At 42.2% G+C, this 24,026-nt stretch overlaps 1 protein-coding gene across 12 annotated transcripts in view; it reads right to left on the reverse strand.

Annotated features, from left to right (window-relative positions):
- GLIS3 (GLIS family zinc finger 3) overlaps window positions 1–24,026 on the reverse strand; it is a 797,279-nt gene that overhangs the window by 50,264 nt on the left and 722,989 nt on the right. For 11 of the 12 annotated variants that reach the window (XM_070051548.1, XM_070051509.1, XM_070051516.1 and 8 more), the window contains 2 exons: window positions 23,053–23,197; window positions 990–1,158 (listed from right to left, as the gene is read on the reverse strand). In XM_070051548.1, the coding sequence (XP_069907649.1) occupies window positions 990–1,158; window positions 23,053–23,197 (314 nt within the window). The remainder of the gene's footprint in view (window positions 1–989; window positions 1,159–23,052; window positions 23,198–24,026) is intronic. The other variant, XR_011379800.1, reaches the window with a different exon arrangement.

The raw sequence follows: 24,026 nt of genomic DNA on the forward strand, positions 1-24,026 counted from the left end.
TTCAGAAATTAGACCAAGAACAATGGAACCTCAGACTGATGGTAAAATCCGAGATTCAAAATGTTTAATTCTGCTACCTGTTCAACACATCATTTTGTTCACCAAATGCAACCACTTCAAGATTGTACAGGGCTTCCTTAAAGAACCTTTTCTCCCTTCTGAATACCTGAGAGTCACACCTTAGTAGATCAACTCAAGCCAGTTGACAACTGGAAAGGGGTGGCACAGGTGTGGGCACTCTGTGCACATCACTGGAGGATCGGGCAGTGCAGAGAGAGGGACTGAGGTGCCCAGTCTCCTGCTACAGTGCCCTATGCTGACACGGCCTCACATCTTACCACTGGGCAAGAGAAGTTCAGCAGTGCCTGCTCTCCAAAACGTGGCAGGAGATGGGGAACACAAGAGATGCAAATGCTTATTTTGGGTTGTGATCCACAAAAACACACATGATATTAGGGAGCAGAAATACAAGAAAGGTTCCCAAAAGCCTTTAAAGTCAATGGAGAATCTATAAGAAAAAAATACCATAAAGTAATACCAATATAAAGTATTCAGTGAAGATCTCCTTGTCCAGGTACCAACATGTGTCCTTTGAAGCTTTGCCCCAAGCCAACAATACGTGCTATGTGACAAGGGCTTCATCTTACACATGGAAAGCAATTCAACCCACACTTGCATTACCTTAAACCTGAGTCCCCGAAACAGAGGAACAGTGGGAAAGACAGGGTGATACAATACATGATTCCAGCACCTGACACTCCAGTTGGCTGTTGCCAATATCATTTCATTTGTTTTCGCATGGCAAAAATATAACAGATAATGAGATATTTGGTCCATGTGCTTTGTGTATGTTACTTTCAAAATGTCACCTTCGGGTAACTCAACCCACCGATGGATTATTAATAAAATGCAGCAACTGTCAAAGCACTTCTCCGTGGAGGGAGGCTTGGCGGCGACACCTATTACGAGAGAGAGACAGATGGCCTTACCTCTCAGCTCCTGTGTCCACAGCTGTGAGTGGAGGTAACTGGGAGGAGGGGTTGTGGGGGCTCCCCTGTACATTATGTCCTGGAGAAGGGTGACTGACAGGATGTGGGGGTGGCACGGCCCCAGCAGCTGTTCCGCTTCGGCTTGAATGATTGCTGGAGAAAATGGGTGCTGAAAGCAAGGGAAAAGAACCGTGAGACTGTGCCCAAGTGAAGCCCGCATCTTTTAAGACTCTGAAGGCTGACAGCAAGCATATTTTAGGGGCTTGTTTGTTTTTCTCTGGGTGGTTTGCAGGGAACTGTTCTCTCCTTCTTAGGTATACACAGCTTTTGTTTTCTCGATAGAACAGCTTCCTTGGTGGAGAGAGCTCTGCGGCTGACTCCAGAGCTCACATGGGCAAGCTCCAGGCTGCTATTGCCAGTTCCTTTCCTAGGTGTGGTCAAGCCCTGCCAGTTCCCTGCCTGTACACCGTGTAGTCAGGCCTGTGCTGTTTGCATCTGAGGGAAGGTCTCTGGGTTAGTGTTTTTCACTCATGGGGGATGAGAATCAGGTGACAGATCTTCAGTCAGCTGACTGAGAAGGGCACAGCACAAGCCTCTTGCTGTTCTCACTGAAGATCAGGCCTAGGTCTCTGGGCACCTGCTACATCACCATATTGAGAATGAAACTGATCTGATCCTACAAATGCAGGATCCTATACCTACTTGTGAGTCTAACTGACCAAGGTGCTTCTCCAAGGCAGGAATGAATACATTTGGCCTTCACCTAAAAGGAGCCCTCTTCCAACATTACCAAATATGAAAATGGGGCTTCAGATGAAGCTCTGGGATCTTTCCCTGCTGTGGCCTATTACAACAGAGAGTCAGTGAGAACCCCAGTTGTAGCCTTTGAGAACTATATGGAACCTCAAACTTGAGCATGTGCCATGTCAATCAGCTAATTGATACAATGCCCGGAAGAAATGCCCAGGGGTTTTGACACGCAGAATCTATAAGGGAAGTTCTCTTGGCATTGGGTACCCACTCAGAAGACATCCCAGTATGCTGCAATCAAACCAGCATTGCTTTAACTTTAACTTAATCTTGAACTTCCGGCCGGCGCCTCGGCTCAATAGGCTAATCCTCCACCTAGCGGCGCCAGCACACCGGGTTCTAGTCCTGGTCGGGGTGCTGGATTCTGTCCCGGTTACCCCTCTTCCAGGCCAGCTCTCTGCTATGGCCCGGGAGTGCAGTGGAGGATGGCCCAAGTGCTTGGGCCCTGTACCCCATGGGAGACCAGGAGAAGCACCTGGCTCCCGGCTTCAGATCAGTGCGATGCGCCAGCCGCAGCGCGCCGGCCACGGCGGCCATTGGAGGGTGACCCAACGGCAAAGGAAGACCTTTCTCTCTCTCTCTCTCTCACTGTCCACTCTGCCTGTAAAAAAAAAAAAAAAAAAAAAAAAAAAAAAAAAAAAATCTTGAACTTCCCTTCCTGTACAAAGCTGTGCTGAGTTCTGTACCCATTTCTGCTCATTTTGAACTTACTCTTCCACTATCAAAGAACAAATGGATTTTTTCTTTTTTTTAAAAAAATGAAATCAGGTTCAGGATTAAGAAAGAGAAACCACATTATCAGGAAGATTTGAGGGTTTAAAAGTTCAGAGAGTTGTATTTTTAAACCAGTAGCACTTTTCTTCACCCTTCTCCAGGATAGAATTAATACCCTAGATGACCCAGCCCCAAAAACTTAATCCAATGGAACAGGAGTTCAGATACTTTAAAGAACATATGAAGAGGCAGAATTACCATGTTCCCGCTCAAAAAGTGCCTGACAGGGGTATGATCTGATGTGAAAGGTCTATTTCTGGTTAATCAGCAATCTTTCAGGTTAACACTCATCCTCAGAAGCTTGCACTCCAGCCCTCCAAGTCCTGAAGAGACACTGAGACCAGAAAATGCTTAGGAGCTCAAAAAGGCAATGCTGAGCTTCTGTGTGTGTGTCAGCCTCCAAAAAAGCTGCACATTTGCAAACTCATTGGAGTCACCTTATGAATCACTGCCCTCATTTATGCTCAGCTAGCTCTGGGAGCCACAATTCTGCTTGTATTCCAAATAACAATTTTACCCAGGGGAGAAGCCTTTTGGATTGACTGTGGCAATGGTTTCAATACTGGTGTTTGTCAGCATGGATCCTGGTGTTTTATATACTATTCTAAAAACTAATGGAATAATAAGAGGTCACACAGACATTGAAAGCACAGCTAACTTCCTGGTTGTTGTTTTTTTCCTCTGCCTGAGTGTAGAGATGTGAGCTCTCCTATTTATTTTGTTATACCTGCTGAATGCATCCATCACTTACCTTCCCTTGGAGGCAATTTTGTATGCGTGTGTGTGTGTATTTATCACAAGGGAAGCAGTGCCCTGTTGTTTACAGCCCAGTGGGCAACGGGGAAACTTGGGGTTCACATTCTAAGTTTAACTCCAGGGTTCAACAGAAAATGTGGGGCTTTCCAGGGGTTTCTATTAGCAATATTCGTAACATTCTGTACTAAATGTGATGAAATAAGCTCAGAAATTGGTATTGTTTACAGCCTGTCACTCACTGAGTGTCTGGTTGAGGGCCCCTTCTATACCCCATTGACCACTGGCTCCCACCATCCATCTTTGGTCCTCCTGGTCATTCATCATACAACAAATACATTTCTTAATTCAATATTTACTGAGTTCTACATGCCACTCTCTCTCCACATATGAGTTCCTCTCCTTGAGGGGGATGCAACATGGAGGAGGCCAACTCTGCCAATTCCAGCAAAACACAGGCTCCTACTACAGAAGAGCACTGGATAGTGTTCAAAGCACTCTAACGCACTATCTTATTTGTGATTCCACAATGTGCCCTGACCTGTGGCCAAACCAGACTGACCACATCCCAAGTGTATGGTGACCACTTACACTACTTTGCTTTTGCCAGTAATGTTCTCTACCTTGCTTTATTTTGATGCTTTACTCTGTGCAGAGTTACCTGTGCTCATCTCATTCTTCTCTTAGTAGCCAATTATGTCCTAAATGTTTAGGAAGTACCTACCGTGTGGCACACACTGAGTTAGCTGCTGGCATAAGAAAGGGGGGGGGACACAACATTCTTAGTGTTGTGTTTGCTTGGTGAGTGAACAATGAAGCGCACACTCTAAATGCCAACAGGATCCATCTAGGCCTCAATGAGTACAACATGGACAGAAAGGAGCATTTATCTACCAACTCTCTCTATTCTACTGGCTGAGGTTTGTCCTAGTGTGCTAATTCTTTCACACTTCCAAGTATGCACATGTAACAGAATGGTCAAATGTTCTCACAGATGCCCGATTCCCAGGCAGAGAGCCAGAGGGACATGGTGTGGCTGAAGGGAGGTGCTGCCATACTGTTCCTGAACAGCTGGCTGCCACAGCAATAAATAGAAGTTAGTGGTGGACAGGATGTGAGGTAGGGAATACAAAATGACCGGTCCAGGGCTGAAAGCTTAGGAGCATGCCCTCCAGCTGGGCTGCCGTCAAATACTGACTAACCCATAGAGAGATACACAGTCACACCCTTTCTGTCTGCTGCTGCAGCGGGTTAACGGTACTGGCAAAGATGGTGGTCCTCTGGCAGCAGCCTCATGAAGAATAAGAAAGGGGGCTAGGGGTTCAAAGTCTGCATTTGGAGAGTTTTTTTATGAAAGGTATATAAAAAATTCTCTCTCTGCAAAACAAGCCTGCGCCTTCTTGCCTCTGTTTTCTAATAAATTAGATGAGAATTACAGGTCAATCTTACTTTTGCCCTAGCAGAAGCCTGGGGTCAGCATCCTTACAGATTGCTTTGCATAGAGTCCTGGGCCTGATGGCTGCTTGTAAATGTCACCCGGGAACAAGAAAATTTGAAGACACAAGTGTGGCTTTTAACCTTCACCCAGTCCCCAACTCAGAGTCCCGTCCAATAAAGTGGGCAACGCTCTAGAGTCAGAAGGCTGCGGCTCCAACAGGATTGCTCTTGACCTCTTTCAAACACCCACATTTCTCAGAAATTGCCACTCTGACACAGGGAATGATTCCCTTACCGACACTGACTGGCAGGGATGTGTGACCATATCGCATCACACACCCAGGATTCAATCTTAATTACTTTCATCTAAGAGTGTTATTTTATTCATACCTTCATTCATTCCAACTCAAGAACTGACTCTGTACTCTTCATGTGCTAACCTCTATTAATGCTTTAAATCTGAACACCTGCCAACTTCACACAGACCTGCCCAATATAACATATGCTTCCTGACAAATGCTTGGGCTTTGTTAAATGATTTATAACCTCAGGAAGAAAATCCCCATGTTAGAGTGAAACTGTAAGGTCATTTACAAAAGGAAAAATTCCCTTCCATAAACACTCAAAATGATTTTCCAAATTCAACCAATGAGGCATACATTGTGGCCTATCGATCAAAGCGTAAGGAAGAGAACAGATCCCTCCAGAATACAGGGCAATATTAACAACACCGTGGTGATCAAATCAGCCGTCACACACAGCCTGCCCGTGGGGGCAGCCTTCATTGTCTGTGTCACCTTGGGGGTCACGACTGCTTTCAAAGCTGGAAGAGGGCTTTTAAAGTGAGCTTCCAGACGTGGCTGATGACTGACAGCTGGAACAACTGATTAGGCACGGGAGAGGAACATATTGGAAATTCTTATTGCTTTTGTGATTAAGAGATGGTGGACTCCCCAAGGAAATCAAAGCCTGGTCTGGAGATGAATACGTGAGCCCTGTCTTTAGCAGAAGACCAGAAGACCAAGACCCTCTCTCCCTTTGGGGCCTGGCTTATCGCAGCTCACCACCCCGCCTCCAGGGTAGTTGGGTGCAGGTGACTCACGGGCCTCATGATTTTGACAAAGTAGCATCTGTTGGCCTCCTTCTTGGATGCCAGCTCACTGGCTCCTGGAACCAGGACATTCTATACTTTTGCTTTTAACTAACTCAGGTTAATATGGGTTAATTGGCAGCTCTTTCTCTGTCCAAATGAAAACTATTTGCCTATATTTCTAATGGGTATGGACAGGGCCTCCTTGGGGATACTGCAGCTGTGATGAATTCACTGCACAGAAGAAGGAGGCAAGGAGGGTTGGGAACATCTACAAACAAAGACTCTCGTGTCGGGCCCATCCTCAGAACTGGGGAAGCTCGGTAGGCAGGGCTTTGTGACTTTGGTGTCCATCATTTGAGAGGGCATGGAAGATCTCTGAGGTGTATTCAAATCAGCCAATACGTACTCCCTTTCAAAACTCTATGGGCAGCGGAGTCCTACTTCTCAGCTTTAATATGTAGACAAACCATCAGAGTTACCTGTAGATTGTGATCTGCTGGGTTTTGGGAGACAGGGGTACTGAGCTCCTGAACTGCTAACGACTTCCCATAAAATGATGACACAATGATGCGGAAGCTATTGATCCAGGGACCACAGTTTGAGTGGTTGGTGCTGGACCATTTCCCAGCTGCATTTCATCTTCTTGCTGCTCCATAGCTTAGAATCAGATTTATTGAGTACCAATCAAGTGTGAAGTATTTTATAAACATTTCCCCAGGGGCCAGTGCTGTGGTGCACTGGTGCCGCCATCCCATATGGGCACCGGTTCTAGTTCTGCTGCTCCTCTTCTGATTCTGCTCTCTGCTATGGCCTACAAAAGCAGTAGAAGATGGCTCCTGCACCCGCATGGGAGACCCAGAGGAAGCTCCTAGCTCCTGGCTTCAGACAGGCTCTGCTCCCGCTGTTGTGGCCATTTGGGGAGTGAACCAGCAGATGGAAGACCCTTCTGAATGTCTCTCTCTCTCACTGTATGTAACTCTACCTCTCAAATAAATAAATAAAATATGAAAAAAAAATTTCTCCAATTTATTGAAGAGAAACATGAGGCTCAATTTGGTTTCTGCTTGAGCTTATCTGGCCTACAACTCAATAGTGGAGCTGGAATTCAAACTCAGTAAGCTGGATTTCAGATCACATGTCCCTGTGCTCCACATTACATTGCCTCCCAGATGCGAGGTGGAGCAAAGAAAAGGCTTCGAGTGTTGGTGGTACACCAGAAACCAGAACAGCCCATTGCAAAGGCTGCTAGGAGTTAACAGGCACTCTCCCCTGCTACCCACAATGCACACAGTAGCTTTAACTATCAAACTGCTGGTGAGAATGCAAGAAGTATGATTCCATTTATGTTTCTGCTCATCCTCAACATACCTCATCACTGATGAGAGACGTTTCCAGCTCTGTAGTTAAATACAGGCAAGAAGTGAACTGAGTTATTTGGTTTGGAAAATGAATAGTTGGTAGGAAATGTGCTTTTTCCCAAATAAAGACTTCAGATGCTTGTCAGAAGCATATTGATCTGCTAGTGGGAAAAGAAGGAAAGAGGGAGGGTCACTCCTGAGCAACCAGCTATGTGTACCCTTTAACACAGCAAGCATTATGTCCTCAGCCAAAAGGCCACACCTATCAGTAGTTGCCAAGAAGAGGTTTACTGTACAAACTTAAAGCTACTGAATTGCTGTGTGAATTTGCATTTGGAGTCACTCCTAGTTGCTGAAGAGCCTAGGCATTGCTCTGGTTTACCCTCATAGCCACGGGGGAACCAGTCTTCTCCACTGACTGTGAATTTGTAGCAGGATTTGTGAACAGAGATGAGACACAGAAGCATCATAAAAGAAGCAGCCTTTGATGATGATGATGATGATGATGCTGTTGCTGCTGCTGCTGGCATAAGGCTCAGTTGGATTTTTATCCAAAAGCCTGAGCTTAGAACAAAAGGAGTATTTTCTTTATATAGATTTTTAGTTTCTCTGCCTCCCATATATGACTACATGCATATATTTGATTGGATACTCTGTTACACATCAGCTTTAGGAATTGAAACAATACTGTACATGCACACGCAGTTACTGATAATGTTTATTCTACACACATACTGAGCCTTATGCTGTCTAGCAAGGGTTAACATCAGTTAACATCATTGCTCTGTGCCAGAAAGCAGAAGCCTAAATAGTTACATTGCAAGCAGATAATGACCACATTCCATTCCCAGATTAGGTTTCTTTTTCTTTTTGTTTTTGACCTTGGGAAGGCCTCTACCACAAATTCACTTAACATGAGCATCTGAGTAACGTTGGGACCCTGAGAAATGATAGTAATTGCCTGGTGACTGGTACATGACAAAAGGTGTGAGCTCACCATTCAGCTCTTGGGCAGTAATTCCAGGATGGAAGCACAGAGGGGCAAGCTCATCAGTGAAATCAGGGTAAAGGCTTTCACAGAGACATTAAAAAGAATTAGAGGACCCATGTAAATGGTGAGCTCAATCTTGTCCGCCTCTCCCTGGAGCTCAGAGGTTCCAAAACTGTTGGGCAGCAATGCACATTTTGGTTTCTTTGGCCTCATCAGAAACTGGACAGTTATAACAGATAGTGTCTGGGTGGTTATTAACAGAACAAAGCCATACAGTATGAGTCAGATGGACCAAGATTTGAAGCTTAGCTTTAGGATTATCAGCCACATGTCCTAGGCAAGTCACTTAGCCTAAATCTTAGGTTCTTTACCTTAAATAAAGATTATATATCACAGCATTGTGAAGAAGATCATATCATATATAGAAGGCACTTAGCTCAATGCCTGAACTGTGGTTAAGTACTGCTGTTATCATTTGGCTATTCACATTATTGTAACTACTGCCACTATTAATAGGATTAGAGTAAGACAAAAGCCTATGTTGCTCCAAAATGGCAAGTTGCCAATAAAGTATGCCTCTCAATTATATTACAGATATAAAAATGCATATACTGAGGGTCTTGAAAAAATTCACAAAAAGCACATATTGTGAAAAAAGTTATGCATGAATCTCAAAAATTTTTTGCACCAAAGTCAACTTTATCTTTTAATGCCATTTTCTCTATGAACTTTGTAAAGAAACTTCAATAACATAAACTGCAGACTACAGCCATTCTAATAACATTCAAGCTTTTTATTGTTTAATTTTTTTATGTCAGTTGCTAGAAAGTATTTGGGGCCTGCCAAGGAATCCTCATGGGGTTAAAGCATTGTACTTAATTTTGAATGGTAATATGCACCTCTGAGTTACAACCCATCATGCATTTCAGTTTAAAAGATAACAAGTCATTTTCATGCATGATTGCACTTGGTTAAGGAGCGAAAATGGGCTGCTACTAAAATGTCAACACATTTGTTCCTCCTGAAGCTTAGTTTATCTTGAAGTATTTTTACATTTTCAGCACTGCTTTTTGTTTGTTTCTCCAACAGCATAAAGATCCAAAGCTTTCAATAATTTTCAGAACTCAAGAAAGACTTCTTTTGATGTATTCTGAAGCCAGAGGCCAATATTGGTGGTGGCTATCACCTTGGCCCCAACAGTGAAAATTTAGGCCCCAACACCTCCTGTGGTTCTTTGTATTTCACCTTGGAGCAATTTAATTGCACTCTCATTCAGTAGAAACCACTCTCCTGACTAAATTCACAAACCAGAAAGAGCCTTCTAACAAGAAAATCACCCCGTCAGGGTCATGTACTAGGCTGTGTTTGATACTGAGGTTAATTGGAGAATGGAGCACCGCCCCAGCTAATCCTGGTGTTGTTGTTGAACAGTGGAGGGGGCTGCGTTTCCTTTATCCTGGCTCCTGATGTCCATGCATGTCTCCCTTCCCTCCCTCTCCAGCAGGAAAGACATTATTGCACATTCTACCTGTATTAGGAAAAAGTAGCTTCTGAAGGGTTTGCACCGTCATCTCTCTAATCTTGCCCTTCTCCTTGCGGCATGAATAATTTTCATACTGCCAATCCCTAAAAATCTATTCTTTCTGCCTGCCTTTTTTTTCCCTCCACACTTTGCAGTGTAGAGTATCATTATCCAGCAGCCCTGATAAGAGGATAATGAAACAATCCCTTCTCAACCAGATTGGGGCGGCTGTCAGGAATGACACCACCCGTACATCCTTGACATGCTACCCGAGCTAATTGATGGCAAACAATGGCAACTGTCTCCCGTGCACTAAGACAAAGAAAACACACTCATGTCACCTTATAGGAGAGCTACCTGGCAACGGATAAACAAATGTGTTAGGGAGACGTTCTATTAAGGTAAGTGAGGGCACAGCTCTGAAGAACATGCCCATTAACTTTGAGCATAAGAGGGCTGCCTTTTACTGGGGAACAGAAATAAATAAGGTAAAATGAGAATTTATTGATGTCCAGACAGTTACATGAATATTCAGGTTCTCTTACAAATGGATTCCCCCTGTGAGCTCCACATTTCTGCACAGGCTGCCCAATTACATTTCCACATCCATCGTGCTGCTGAATTTATAGCCAGGGAAGAAGTTATTAGTGTTTGGAAGAGGATACATGGCTTACATGCCTTTCTGGAATACACTGTGATACAACTAGAAGATAATGGCTGATGTCATTCACATAAGTGCCAAAGGTTATGATCAAACGTTCAGTAACTCCAGGTGTAATTAACTTCATGTTGGGAAAAGTTCCTGAAACATGTGCCTTTCAGAACAAAGCCATTCTGTGCCAAGGAGGAGGGCATCATTGTGGCAGCCGTCTCAGCTTCTCGGGGACCACCACTTCAAACAGCCCTTCTGGATCCTTCCAGAAAATGCGTGGCATGTCCAACCTCAAATCTCGAGTTCTTATTTTTTTAAAAAGATTTATTTATTTGAAAGTCAGAGTTACACACAGAGAGAAGGGGAGAGAGAGAGAGAGAGAGAGAGAGAGGGAGAGTGAGTCTTCCATACATTGGTTCACTCCCCAATTGGCCGAAATGGCTGCAGGAGCTTCTTCCAGGTCTCCCATGTGGGTACAGGGGCCCAAGGACTTGGGCCATCTTCTACTGCTTTCCTAGGCCACAGCAGAGAGCTGGATAGGAAGTGGAGCAGCTGGGACTCAAACTGGTGCCCATATGGGATGCCAGCATTGCAGGCAGAAGCTTTACTCACTATGCAACAGTGCCGGCCCCTCAAATCTCATACCTTATATTTCTTCTCTCTGCTTCTCAACCTATCTGCTTACCCTCAGAGAGTTCATTACATAAGAAGAAACTTCAAGAAGTTCATGGAAATTCACAGTATGAAAAGGTATACATGGATTTCAATTTTTCCTTGCGCCAAAGTAAACATGTTTTAATTCCATTTTTCCATGATCTTTTTGAAGCATCTCAAAGAAAGTCAGTAAAGCATTTAACAGGCAAATGACACATGCCCCTTGTGAAAAATCCTTCATTTCCTCTGATCTGTGTGTTACATTAACCTCCATTTTGGCAGAGTGGGAAAGCAGAAACAAAGACGAAAAAGGGACCAAGGGTTGGTGCTATGGCATAGTGGGTAAAGCCTCCACCTGCAGTACTGGTATCTCATATGGGCGCCGGTACAGGTCCTGGCTGCTCCACTTCCGATCTGGCTCTCTGCTATGGCCTGGGAAAGCAGTGGAGGATGGCCCAAGTCCTTAGGCCTCTGAACCTGTGTGGGAAGACCTAGAGGAGGCTCCTGGCTTCTGGCTTCAGGTCGGCACAGCTCCGGCCCTTGCGGCCAAATGGGGAGTGAATAAGTAGATGGAAGATCTCTCTCTCTCTCTCTCTCTCTTTCTCTCTCTCTGCCTCTCCTTCTCTCTGTGTGTAATTATGACTTTCAAATTAATAAATAAATCTTTAAAATGGAGGAGGGGAGAGAGAAAGAAAGAAAGAGAGAGAGAGAGAGAGAGAGAAAGAGAAAGAGACAGGAAGGAAGGACGGATGGATGGACGGACCAAGCATGAACAAATACTCCTGGAAGCTCTGACAAAAATCTCTTCAACTCTTTTTTTGGAAGTGAAGTCCAACTTGGTCACAAAAAACAAAGTTTTAGTAAAATACATTGGGTTCTCTAATTCATTATTCATTCCTTATCTGTCTTCTACCTGTACCATGTTGACTACAAAAGATACCCTGTCCCCCATCAGAACCTGCTGGAATATTCCAACTCACTCAACTCTCATAGGACTTCTGAAAACGTTTCCCAGCCAAGACTTCTTGGAAAGAGTTTTGGCCTAGATAGCCATCCAACTTTAATGCAACATTCAGCTGCCAAACTAAGGGCTGATCTGCCCGCTCTGAACTCTGAGGGAGTCTTTCCCTTGCCTACCTCTTTAAAGGGAGAAAACAGCAGCCCTCTTGGGAACTGCTGTACAAGGAGGGAACAGCATTGACAATGATTGCCGGCCCTGGACAAAGCTTCGTCTCTACGAAGCTGGTATTCCTGTGACTCCAAGGAGCAGGACTTTCTTCCTTTCTACACTTTTGCCCCACTCTTCCATCTTGTCTGCAGGTGATCAGTGTTTCCTCCTTGTTTATTTTACTCTGAGAAGTTAGACTCTATCATGAATTGATGCCCCTATAGAACCTTTTTCAAGGGATTTGTATTTGAAATCATTTCTCTATCTATGGAATGCAGGATTCCATCTTCAGTTATGTCAACTTCAAACATACTCGTGGGTAGACAATGCATTTTGAGGAAGCAAGCCTCTTTCCTACTGGAATGTGACAAACAGGTCCCTGAAATTGGTTTTAATTTTTTTTTTTTGTTTTACTCCTGTTAGTTTATGTGTCTACTAAAGGACTAGATTTTAGAAAACACTGTCTTGATGTTCAACAGTGTGATATACTTCTCTTTTTAGGGAAAAAAAAAAAAAAAAAAACCTGTGCAGAATTAACCCAAGACAGGGATGGGTATTTGGCACAGTGGATAAAATGCCACTTGGCACTCCTGGATCCCATTCTGGAGTGCCTTGGTTTGCTTCTAATTCCAACTTCCTGCCAACGCACTCATGGGAAGGAGCAGGTGACAGCTCAAGTCAGCTTGGGTCCCTGCCACCCACGTGGGAAACCTCTATTGTCAGCTTCAACTTGGACCAGCTCCGGCTGTTGTGGCAATTAGGGAGTAAAACAGCAGATGGAAGCCCAATCTCTGCCTCTCAAATAATTAATTTTGAAAAACAAAAAAGAATCATCAAAAGGCTACTCCCTGTGATCTCTCTGCCAGTCTTGGGCTCATCATAATTAAAACTAGGCCCTACCTGGCCTCCATCAACTGCTTCCTAAGTGGAGGTGGGTCACATCACTAGGACCTGGTACCACACCCCTTCCTACCTGTCGCCATCACTTAGGCTGCCTCTGTGGATGTCTTCTTGCAATTCCACGACTTGAACTATTAATAATCTATTTCAGAGCCACAACTTCTAGGGTTGTAAAGGATGTCTCAGGGAGGAATAAATATCCAGGCTATATGTGGCCTGGATGTCTGCAACAGAAATAGTACCGCTGTTATATATTATAAACATTGAGCCTTATAAAAAATCTCTCAAATTGTACTCTATATGTTGTGTGTGGGCATGGGGACAAATTGTTGAAATCTATGATTAGCATAGAGATGGTCCTCTATATATAAAGTCACACTAAAAATGATCCATAATGAAGAAGGAGATGGGAGAGGGAATGGAAGGTGGGATGGGAGTGGGGTGGGAGGCATGGGGGAAAGAACCACTGTATTCCTAAAGTTTTATCTATATAAAAATGCAATTATTAAATAAATAAATAGAAATCTCTGAAAATCCCTAAGCAAGAAAACTACTAAAGTATGTGCTAAATGAAAAATATTATAGGCATCAGTAAAACGTATATGTATTACAGGATCCTAACCTGTCTTATAACATGTTCTCCTCTTCAATGAATTCATTTTCATTAATTTACTTTATGGCATCTTTGATTTCACTCATTGACAAGTGTTCCCGATACATGAATGAAACAGGGTACTTGCAAAGGGTCAGACAGTAAATGTTGTGGGCTTTGTGGATAAGAGTCCAGGTCCACAATTCTTTAAGTGGCTTCTCAATGTTTGCATGTAAAAGTCTAACAACATCCTTAGTTCTCAGACTATGCAAAAACAGGAGGCAGCACAGAGTCCAGCTTACAATGTGCATCTGTTTCTTGTTAACTACTAAGCACCATAATGAAAAGACTAGGGAATGGTTGCTGAAATACAGCCGCTAATTGTGAGGTCAGCAAATAGTTAAGCATATTTTTCTAGATGCCTTGGAGTACATTTTGAGATAAAGGACGTGGCCTGGAAGAGTCTATTTACAAAATGTCATCAGGAGGGACTAAGACTATACCTCAGCAATGTCAAAACAATGACTGTGTGAAATTGCACTGGTGGAGGCCATCAATCCAATGTCTTCTTCCCTCCGCTCGCCTCACCCTCACAAGTTCACTGTTCATTAAGTTCATTTTTCAAGCAGACACATTGGCACTCTGTATAGCCAGTACAGGTATACCTCTAATATTCATGGACACAGAGAAAACAGTCTTATTTACAGATCTGAAAATGGGTCTTAGAATATGGAAGTCCCAAGTCCTCATCTTGGCTTGAATTCTTATTGGCAGGGACTATATTTCAGATGTCTATTACTGAACCCCACAAAATAGCACCCCATGTAAATGGAGGGATAAAAGGGGTTCTATTGCCTCTCATAAACACCAACTTAGCCTACAAATAATTTTCTTAGTTTTAAACAAAGAGGAGGGGAAAAAAACAAAGGAACGTTGATTGAGCATCCGGCAGCTATTAAGGAGTACAGTGAACTCTTTCAGGCTATCTAATGTAATTCTCCCAACAGTCCTATGCAGTCAGTATTCTTACTATTGGGACTACTATTTTATAGGACAGGAAAAATAACTTCCCCATACTAAATACCTAGGGAACAGAGAGCCATGACTAGAATTTGCATCAAGTTCCACGTTCTTTCTGCCATAGCACGCTGTCTCCAAAAACAACCAACCAAACCAAACCAAAATACACTCCAGAAACAACCAACCGAAATGAAACAACAAAAATATTGAACACCCAAACCTAAGTAACTACCAAAACCAAGTTTTGACACTGTGAGTCTGGGGGCACTGCCACTCAAGTGGTAGACTCCTGATGCCAATTTGTTTTTCTTTAGAGATGTATAGTATATTCCCTTAACTAAAAAATATAAGATGAACTATTGGACAAAGTACTAGAATACAAAATATTTTTAAAATTATATTTTACTTTTATTCTACCAAATGATGCTGATTAAATTTCTAATTTCCTTAGGCTTCTATTTTTTCTCATTTCCTTTAAAATGGTAGTGGGTAATTTGTGGCACCTGTTACTTATCTGCTTGACAGAACTATAACATATATTTTTCTAGTATTTGGAAAAAAGCAACAGCAATTATAATTAATGGATGCTGAATACTCGCTATGTTCTAAGAACTCTTTATGTCATTTAATCCAGCAACTGATCTAATGTAAGGTGGAAATCTAAGTTACAGGAAGAAGTAACAGTTCCACTTAAAAATGTTATCTTAGAGTACAGACAGGCTACAGAGATGACCAGAGGGACTGAAGGAAGTATGGTCAGTTGGGGTAGGCATTTAGTGCAGTGGCTAAGACTCTTCTTGAGATGTTCACATCCCATGTCGGAGGGCCAAGGTTCAGGTCCCAGCTCTGCTTCTGATTCCAGCTTCTTGTTAATGTGACCCTGGGAGGCAGCAAGTGATGGCTCAAGTACTTGGGTACCTGACACCTGGGAGACCTGGAATGAGGTCTCCCAGGCACTCTGTAAAGCCAGTCCAGGTATACCTCTAATATTCATGGAAACAGAGAAAACAGTCTTATTTACAGATCTGAAAATGGGTCTTAGAATATGGAAGTCCCAAGTCCTCATCTTGGCTTGAATTCTTATTGGCAGGGACTGTATTCAAAACCTGGCCAGCCATGCTGCTGTAGGCATTTGGAGTAAACCAATGAATGGAAGATTTTGCTATCTATCCTTCAAATAAACAAAATCAATTAATTTCAAAAACATGATCAGCAGTATGACTTAAGAGACATGAGATACTGCTCATCCTTACCCTTTGTACAGATTTAACTCAGAACTATCTCAGTACTTCAAACCATGGATTTTAGATCATTACTTTCCCAACTGCAAAATCTCCTGGGGCAGATGTACACTGCATTTTTCAGGAAGTATATCCATTTCTCAGAGAAAGCTCATAAGCATCCCGGTGAACTAGCCTGAGGAGCAGATCCATACACTCTGATGAGTTTATTCCATTTTCTTTTGAATAGTGAATACTTCATTTTCTGCAGCTGCTCACTCTTGGAGGGTACGAATAAGAACCTTCTCTACACCTGCAGGGCAAAAGCTGCAATGAAGCTCATGAATCCCTGACTCTTTAGGGTGTATTCAGGTGTTCATAGAATCTACAGGGCAAGACTCAACTGAAATCCAGAGCTGACGGTCAGTCAGAGCAGAAGCCAGACCTGAGCAGATAATGCCCTAAGAGAGAACAAAGCTGGAGTCCAAGGAGCAAGCCCAGGTTGCAACTAGAAACAATGGGAAGTGCGGTGAGAAACTAAGATTTCAAGGAGGCAGCTTTAACTTTTGATGAATCAACACCTGCTGTTAAGCCATGGCCAAGACACCTGAATGAAGCAGATCAGCCTCTGATAACAGAGAGGAAAACACCATAAGAGCCAGTCTTCTGTGGCAGTGCTGTTGCTTGCATAGAATAAGTACATTCAACACACTCTACAATCCTGTTTATTCAATATCTGCAATATGCCCTCTTATTACTGTAAAACAGGAGAAGTAATATACATGCGAAATCAGTAATGTCCTTCAATTCAGAGTCTTACGCTATTCTCAACACTTAATTTTAGTGCTCACACAAGTGTAGAACTGAACTTTCACTATGACTACAAACACTGAAAATATCTTGTATTTTTTCTTTATTCTTCACATGAAAGAAGCGTAACTGCCTATTTCTCTCTTTTCCTTGAAAGATAAATTCAGCTAAAAAAAGCCAGAACTTTGGAATGAGAAGTTTGAATGTTAACTTCTACCTTCTATAGGTATTAGCTTCTTATTCCAGAAATTCTATCCTGAATTCCCTGTCTTAGCATCCACCTGTTACTTAAGAACAGCTTTGCTGTATATATCTCAAGGTAGATCCAACCTTCTCTTGTCATAATCCATTGGCGTGCTGGCAAAATGTTAAGTGAGGAAAGGAGAAATAGTAGTATAAAGACAATCAAGGCTTTTCTCAATAGGACTAAAGCTACATGGCCCAGCCTCACTACTTCCTTTGCCTTCTCAGTGAGGTGTGGAATTATTTTACCAAATTATTTTTACAGCAAAAAAATTTGTGCACATTGTAGAATTTAGTAATTCAGCTTAATCTTGTGTAAAAAAACTAACATGAATATGAGGGACTAAACAGATAAGGAAAGTTAAAACACCAAATTAAGCAGCTTGTAAACACATAAAGGCATTCACATTAACTGCATGCATTCAAACATGTCCTGTACTGGTTGGAAATCAGAATTTTAATAGTTTTTAGTTGAGTGGTTCTAAGATCTCAATCTTAATCAAAACAGGAGCAGGACCCTTATAACACTGGTGTGGGATGACAAGCAAAATATCCACGTATAGGTTTTCTGTTGTGACAAACAGAAATATATACCACAGGGACATTCCTGTTCTAACTCCCCCAGGCCAAATTCAGATCATGCTTGGCTACAAGTCACATCCCCGCACTTTATGATCCAGAGCAATTGGTTATCAAAGTGTGGTCCCTCCACCAGCAACATGCAGTGTCACCTGAAAACTTGTCAGAAACGCCTGGTAGAAGTTCAAACTTCTAGGACTCACTCAGACTTACTGTACAGAAGCCCTGGGGGAAAGGCCCAACAAACTCGTTTCACAAGCCTTCGAAGTGATGTGATGCATGCTAAAGGACTGGCTCAGGACCAGGGAGGAAAAAGGCTATAGATTAAAGCTAAGATGAATGGAGGAGTCTGAAGCTTGCTCCTACCCTCACTGATTCTCCAATCCAAATAGGCAGACAGAACACAGACGTAAAAAATGGCACAAAAACAACACAAGATTTTGACAGCATCTCAAGGCAGCATAAGAAAAGACATCACAAAAAAGTACTGTCAAAGGTGTCCCTTTAAATTCCTTTTGTACCCTGATTATCCATTTTTACTGTCCCCCAGCAGTTGCAAAGTTGTTCTGTTGCTTTATCTCTTTCATGGATTCCAAGCAAAGAAGAGCTATTTGAAGATAATGCAAGTAGTAACTATGCATTTTATAATGCTCTATGTCTTATTAAAGACTTTTATATAAAAAGACTTTTATATAGATTATGTTGTTTGATCTTCACAATTCTCCTATAAAGTTTAACCTACTGGGAAGTCTGTGTGTCAATTTAGAACCCACTAATAAAGTCCCTAAATTAACAACCACTTTTTAAGAACAGACTATATGAGGTACTTTTATAGAAAATTATTCCTAACACTTGCAACTGTGCAAGCTGTCCAGACAGCAAATATAGTCAACTTCAGAATGTTGAAAGTGTCTGTAGAAAATTTATTAAAATGTATACCATAAAGTTACATTAGAATGAAAGATTAACTATTTCATAAAGTATGTTAGCTTCTATATAGATTTATTATGACTCTTACAAAAAGTGATGATATTGTGAACTAGAAGTCTTCATAATCCTGCTAATGGGAAGGGAGGGAAGACAACGATAATATGTATACAACTCCCTAAATTGTTGTTCAAAAATAAGGTGTTTTTCTTTGAGATTTCCCTACCATATCTGAAAATAATTATATTTTCCCTGAGATACCTAAGGTTACATTTAAATTTTGATAATTCAACAGAATTTACAGGCTGTAAAGATAGTAATTCATTTGGAACCCAACAGAAGAAGTACTGAAATGCTCTCATTCTTACAGACTTCTCTTGTTCCAGCTGCATCAGCTCCTGACTTGACAGGTAGTTTCTATGGGACTCAGACATGTCCATCATGTTGGCCTCTATGATGTCCTCATGGTTTAGGTCACTTGCTAGGTTACATTTTACTGAATCTATCACACAGCTTTGTTTTGGAGGGAGCCATAAGTTTTCTGATCACTCATGGGACAGATCATCATCCACAAAGCATTATTTGTTAGTGAACAGACTCACTGCCAAGACTAGGCACTGGCCCAGGCCATCCATGATACTGCAGACTCATTAAAGTATAGACTTACCGGCTTCATTAGGCTTCATTAGGTCACCACAGGAGCTCATCAGAAGATCTATATTGGTCTTAAACGTAGCATTCACATCTTAGTCATTCTACTGGCTATGAAACGGTATCTCTCAGATTATCACGTAGAGTACCTGCATTTACAAGCTGGCCAGCGAATTATTTATCTGGGGCATGGAACCTCTGAACAAAAGAGCAGGAAATGTAAGTGAGCCATCCTTAAGGACGGTTTATCATGGCCATGACCTTTGTGCCAGGTGGACCACGGCTGTCAGGTTAGCTCAGTAGCAGGCCCCAGGAGCCCGGGGATTTTCAGAGTAGCAGACAAGTCAACACCTCAATTTAAAATCATCTCCAGTGTGGCCGCAAGTGATATGTGGCTGCTTTAACCTGTGAGACTACTTTCTTCCACAAGAAGAAAAGTCTTTTTCAGGCAGTCCTCCCAAGAAAGCAAAGCCTTGTCAGCTGGAAAAGTTTCTTTCAATAAGAGAAACCACCAGTTCAGGACACTTTGAGATTTGTATACGTCAGAACTGCCAACTTCCTTGGTCATCCCTTTCCTGGATTCTTAAAAAGCATCCTCTTTTGGCCACTAGCAATCTCCATTTTAAAATAATGATGTCTTCAGACTGAGGCCCTAATCATCAGGGTGCTGACAGGTCATGGTGTCTGATGCCGTAATTCCTGTTTTTTATCCTATGCCCACACATACTCAGCAGGTTGTCATCAAATATTTTTTGTAATCAATCAATTTACTAGCACTTAAAGGTACACATTCTGGACAATGATTATAGAAGTGTTATTATATTTTAATTCTGTGAATCAGAATGTGAAGGGAATGACTGCAAGTACTGCTATTCAGACAAGTCTTAATCGTCTTAATCAAATTGCTCTAAAACTTCAGATGTTACATTTAACTTATTGACAACCACTTTTCATTTGTACCTTTGGTATCCGTCACAGCTTGGCATCTTTCCACGGATTTTTAAGCAAAACCATGCAGCTGGTGTGAATGAACACTCCCAAAAAGCACACTTGCAGACCTTAAAGGGATTTTTCTTTTGTAGTTTTTCCTTCAGCCCACCTTGGCCTCTAGGTTTCCTGTCTACTCAGAAAAAAAAAAAAAGGCATATACTTTAAAAAAAAAAAAAAAAGGCTGAATCAACAAAATAAAGTGGGATCTGAGGGGAGCAGAAATAAAGAAGTAGGGAGGATAAACTTTCCCAGGTATAAGCTGCCTGGAGAAGTGAAATTCCAGGATCCAAGTGGAAAAAGATGGCCACCTGTCTGTTTCAAGTGTTTGAAGTCACACCGAGTCAACCCAAAGATGTGCTGTTGATGGTTCTGGCTACCTAAGCTCCTTTGCCTCTCTGGCAGCTCACCTCCCTTGCAAAACTGAAAGCCCAGAGCTCAGGGTCTTTTCAAAGACTGAAAACAATAAAGTATCATGAAAAAAACTGGAAATCCACTTGGAATGACAAAGCCATTTGAACGATACTTAAACACATTAAAACACGGTAAGTTTAAAAACACTGAAAGACATACAAACACAAAGGCAAATGTAAACATTCTGAAAATTGGCCTCATGTTGTACGCTACTTACAACAAAGGCACAATGGTTTCCATAGAAAGAGATACCATGGTTTCCCAAACCTATTTCCAAGAGGACCAAACACAACAAAATTAGTTCATCATTAGAAATCACTTATGTGGGGTGTTGGGCCATCTTTCTATCACTTCCTGTTAGCTTTTTTTTTTTTTTTTTTTGGCCAGGCAAAGTTAGACAGTGAGAGAGAGAGATAGAGAGTTATAGACAGTGAGACAGAGACAAAGAGAAAGGTCTTCCTTCTGTTGGTTCATTCCCCTAATGGCCACTAAGGCTGGCACTATGCCGATCCAAAGCCAGGAGCTGGGTACTTCCTCCTGGTCTCCCATGCGGGTGCAGGGACCCAAGCACTTTAGGCCATCCTCTGCTGCCCTCCTGGGCCACAGCAGAGAGCTGGACTGGAAGAGGGGCAACCGGGACTAGAACCCAGGGTTCCGGCACCGCAGGCCAAGTGAGTCACGGCACCAGCCTCCAGTTAGCTTTTTGACCCTTAACTGTTTGAGTGTTGGGTCTTCAGCAAGATTCCAGAATTATGGACTTATTTGTTTGTTTTTAATTTTTGATGGCAGAGTGGACAGTGTGAGAGAGAGACAGAGAGAAAGGTCTTCCTTTTGCTGTTGGTTCACCCTCCAATGGCCGCCATGGCCGGCGCGCTGTGGCCGGCGCACCGCGCTGATCCGAAGCCAGGAGCCAGGTGCTTCTCCTGGTCTCCCATGGGGTGCAGGGCCCAAGCACTTGGGCCATCCTCCACTGCACTCCCTGGCCACAGCAGAGAGCTGGCCTGGAAGAGGCGCAACTGGGACAGAATCCGGCACCCCGACCGCGACTAGAACCTGGTGTGCCGGCGCCGCAGGCGGAGGATTAGCCTATTGAGCCGTGGCGCTGGCCAGAATTATGGACTTATAAAATAGGAGAATGCTTTGTAGTCTGGTTTAAACTGATCGTTCATTTAATATGCTGAAATAAATGTTCAAATATCAAATATATGGTAAGTCAAACAGACATGGATACAAACAAAAGCAAGTCATGCTTTTCCATGTATATCTCTAATACAAAATATTTATGTGTGTGTTAGTAACACTGGCAATGGCATACTTGATGTGTTTATATGCAGTGCACCTGAAGCCTCTGCAAGATTGGGTCAGCCCTTTAGATAAGTTACAATCTCATCTTCATGGGTGTCATAAAGCATCTGTGTTGTCTCTAAGAGTAAGTACCCAAAGCAAATGGTAAAGGTTCACTGAAGACATCTTGAAGATTGACCCTCCTTGAAATACTCACTCAATGCCATTTCCCCCTGCATCTGGATAAACTGAGAACTGTGAGGTCTAAAATATTATACAAGCATGTCTTTCTCCTATTCCACTACAAGGCTTCAGTAAATTCTTAATTCTTTATGGCCTATTGGGACTTTAAAAAAGGAAAAACAACCTTCTGCCAAACCTGGCTCTGGAATCAGATGGATGTGGGAGTGGATTTTGCAACGCACAGAAAATAGAGTCCCATTGTCTGGAATGTGGGGCTGGTGAGACTTTTGATTTCATATGCATAGCATGACTGTCAGAGCTTTCCATATGTACGGATGATAACTATGTTTGCACGGGTATAGCATTATAGAATAGAAAATGCACAAAATTCAAAGCTAAGAAAATAGAAAAGTAAAAATCTTTGTGACACACTGATCCTTTCTTACTTTTCACTCCATACACGAATTTTTCCAGATATAAAGTCACCTATTATTCAAACTCAGGTAGAAGGTAGTTTGGGCGTGCCACTCCTTACCCCTTTCTCCAGTGGTTGGCAAACACTAATGAGCATTCTTACAAGTTCATTTACTGAAGGGGAAATTTTTTTTTTAGGGACCCAGGTTTTCATTCTAAAATGCAAAGATGACAATGACTGTTCCATTAAGAAATCCACATGCAGCCTGTGACCTGCTTAAGGGGGAAACATTTCCTCTGAGTCTAAATCAAGTTAGCAAATTTAAAATACCTGGGAGGGTTGGGTGCCTTGAACTTTTGGCAGAAGTCCAAAGCTAAATGAGCGAATGTATTATTTCACTTTGTTTCTTTATGAGAAAAAAAAAAACAAAAACAAAAAAAAAAAAAAACCATGGCTGCCAAGCCCAGCTCAGGAATCAGAAGGGGAGGAGAGCAACATACGGCCCATTGATAAAGCAAGGTACAGATGAATATACAGAATCTTTCTCACATGAGCCTTTCCTTTAACCAGAATGCAAGGCCTAAAGAGAATGGTAGTGTGGATGGCTCAGCCTTTGCTGTGGTTACCTGAATAGAGGTCAGGCCCGGGCCCTGGGGAGCATCCCACAGTGCCATCAGCAGCAGCGTCTCGTGGGGAAGTGGCCGGCTGCAGGGGCTGCACGGTGAGGCAGTCTGTGAGCAGGTCTGGATGCAGTTCTGTGCTGGACCGCAGCTAAGAGAAGGAGAAAACAAGAGAGATGGAGAAGGAAAGCTGGTCCTTGGCCTACTTGCCTGGAAAAGGTATCATGCCCTAAGGCTCGATGCAATTCAATCCACAAATATTTATCAAGCAGCCAAAATGGGCTAGGCATGGAGCTAACAGTGTAAAGGGTCAGTTCTCCAATGCTGATAATACTTGGCAGGTGCTTCAGGAAAAAGTGGCTAGAGGCGGATTTGACTTCAGGTCTTGATATTTCCACTTCTGAGAACCAACTTCCTACTATATTTCCATTTATTTGCTCTGTATCTTATCAGAACTTGTAATGATAATGAAAACAAACTCAAGCAGATTTAGCTCATATTGGAAAGTGCTTTTAAAATATAGAGATACTGTCATGAAAATATCCTGGAGATAATTATGAAATGCCAACTGAGAATTTAACTCCTATAGATTTTTACAGGAGAGGAAAATACTCAAGTTAAATTTTCAAATATTATAGAACATGATGAAAAGAAAATCCGATGTCATTAACAGTAAAAAAGAAACCCAACAGTATGTTCCATGAAAACAAAACAATTGAAATCTGGTTTATCATATAGAACAAAATTCTTTATATATAAAAGTTACATTTGAAAAACCAAATCATATAAATGTTAGAACAAGGTAGAGGTGAAAAGTTACATGACCTCCTTACGAGTAAAAATCTTTTAGGTATATTTAGAATGGAAAACCACTGTGGAAGATTCAGTGACATAAAAACATTAACTTTCTGTTTGTACAAAAATATACCTTAAAACAATCTATAAATACATCTGTTATAAGTATTATAGATACCTATAAT

The sequence above is a fragment of the Oryctolagus cuniculus genome, chromosome 1 (assembly GCF_964237555.1).
Source record: "Oryctolagus cuniculus chromosome 1, mOryCun1.1, whole genome shotgun sequence".
NCBI classification, from domain to species: Eukaryota; Metazoa; Chordata; class Mammalia; order Lagomorpha; family Leporidae; genus Oryctolagus; species Oryctolagus cuniculus.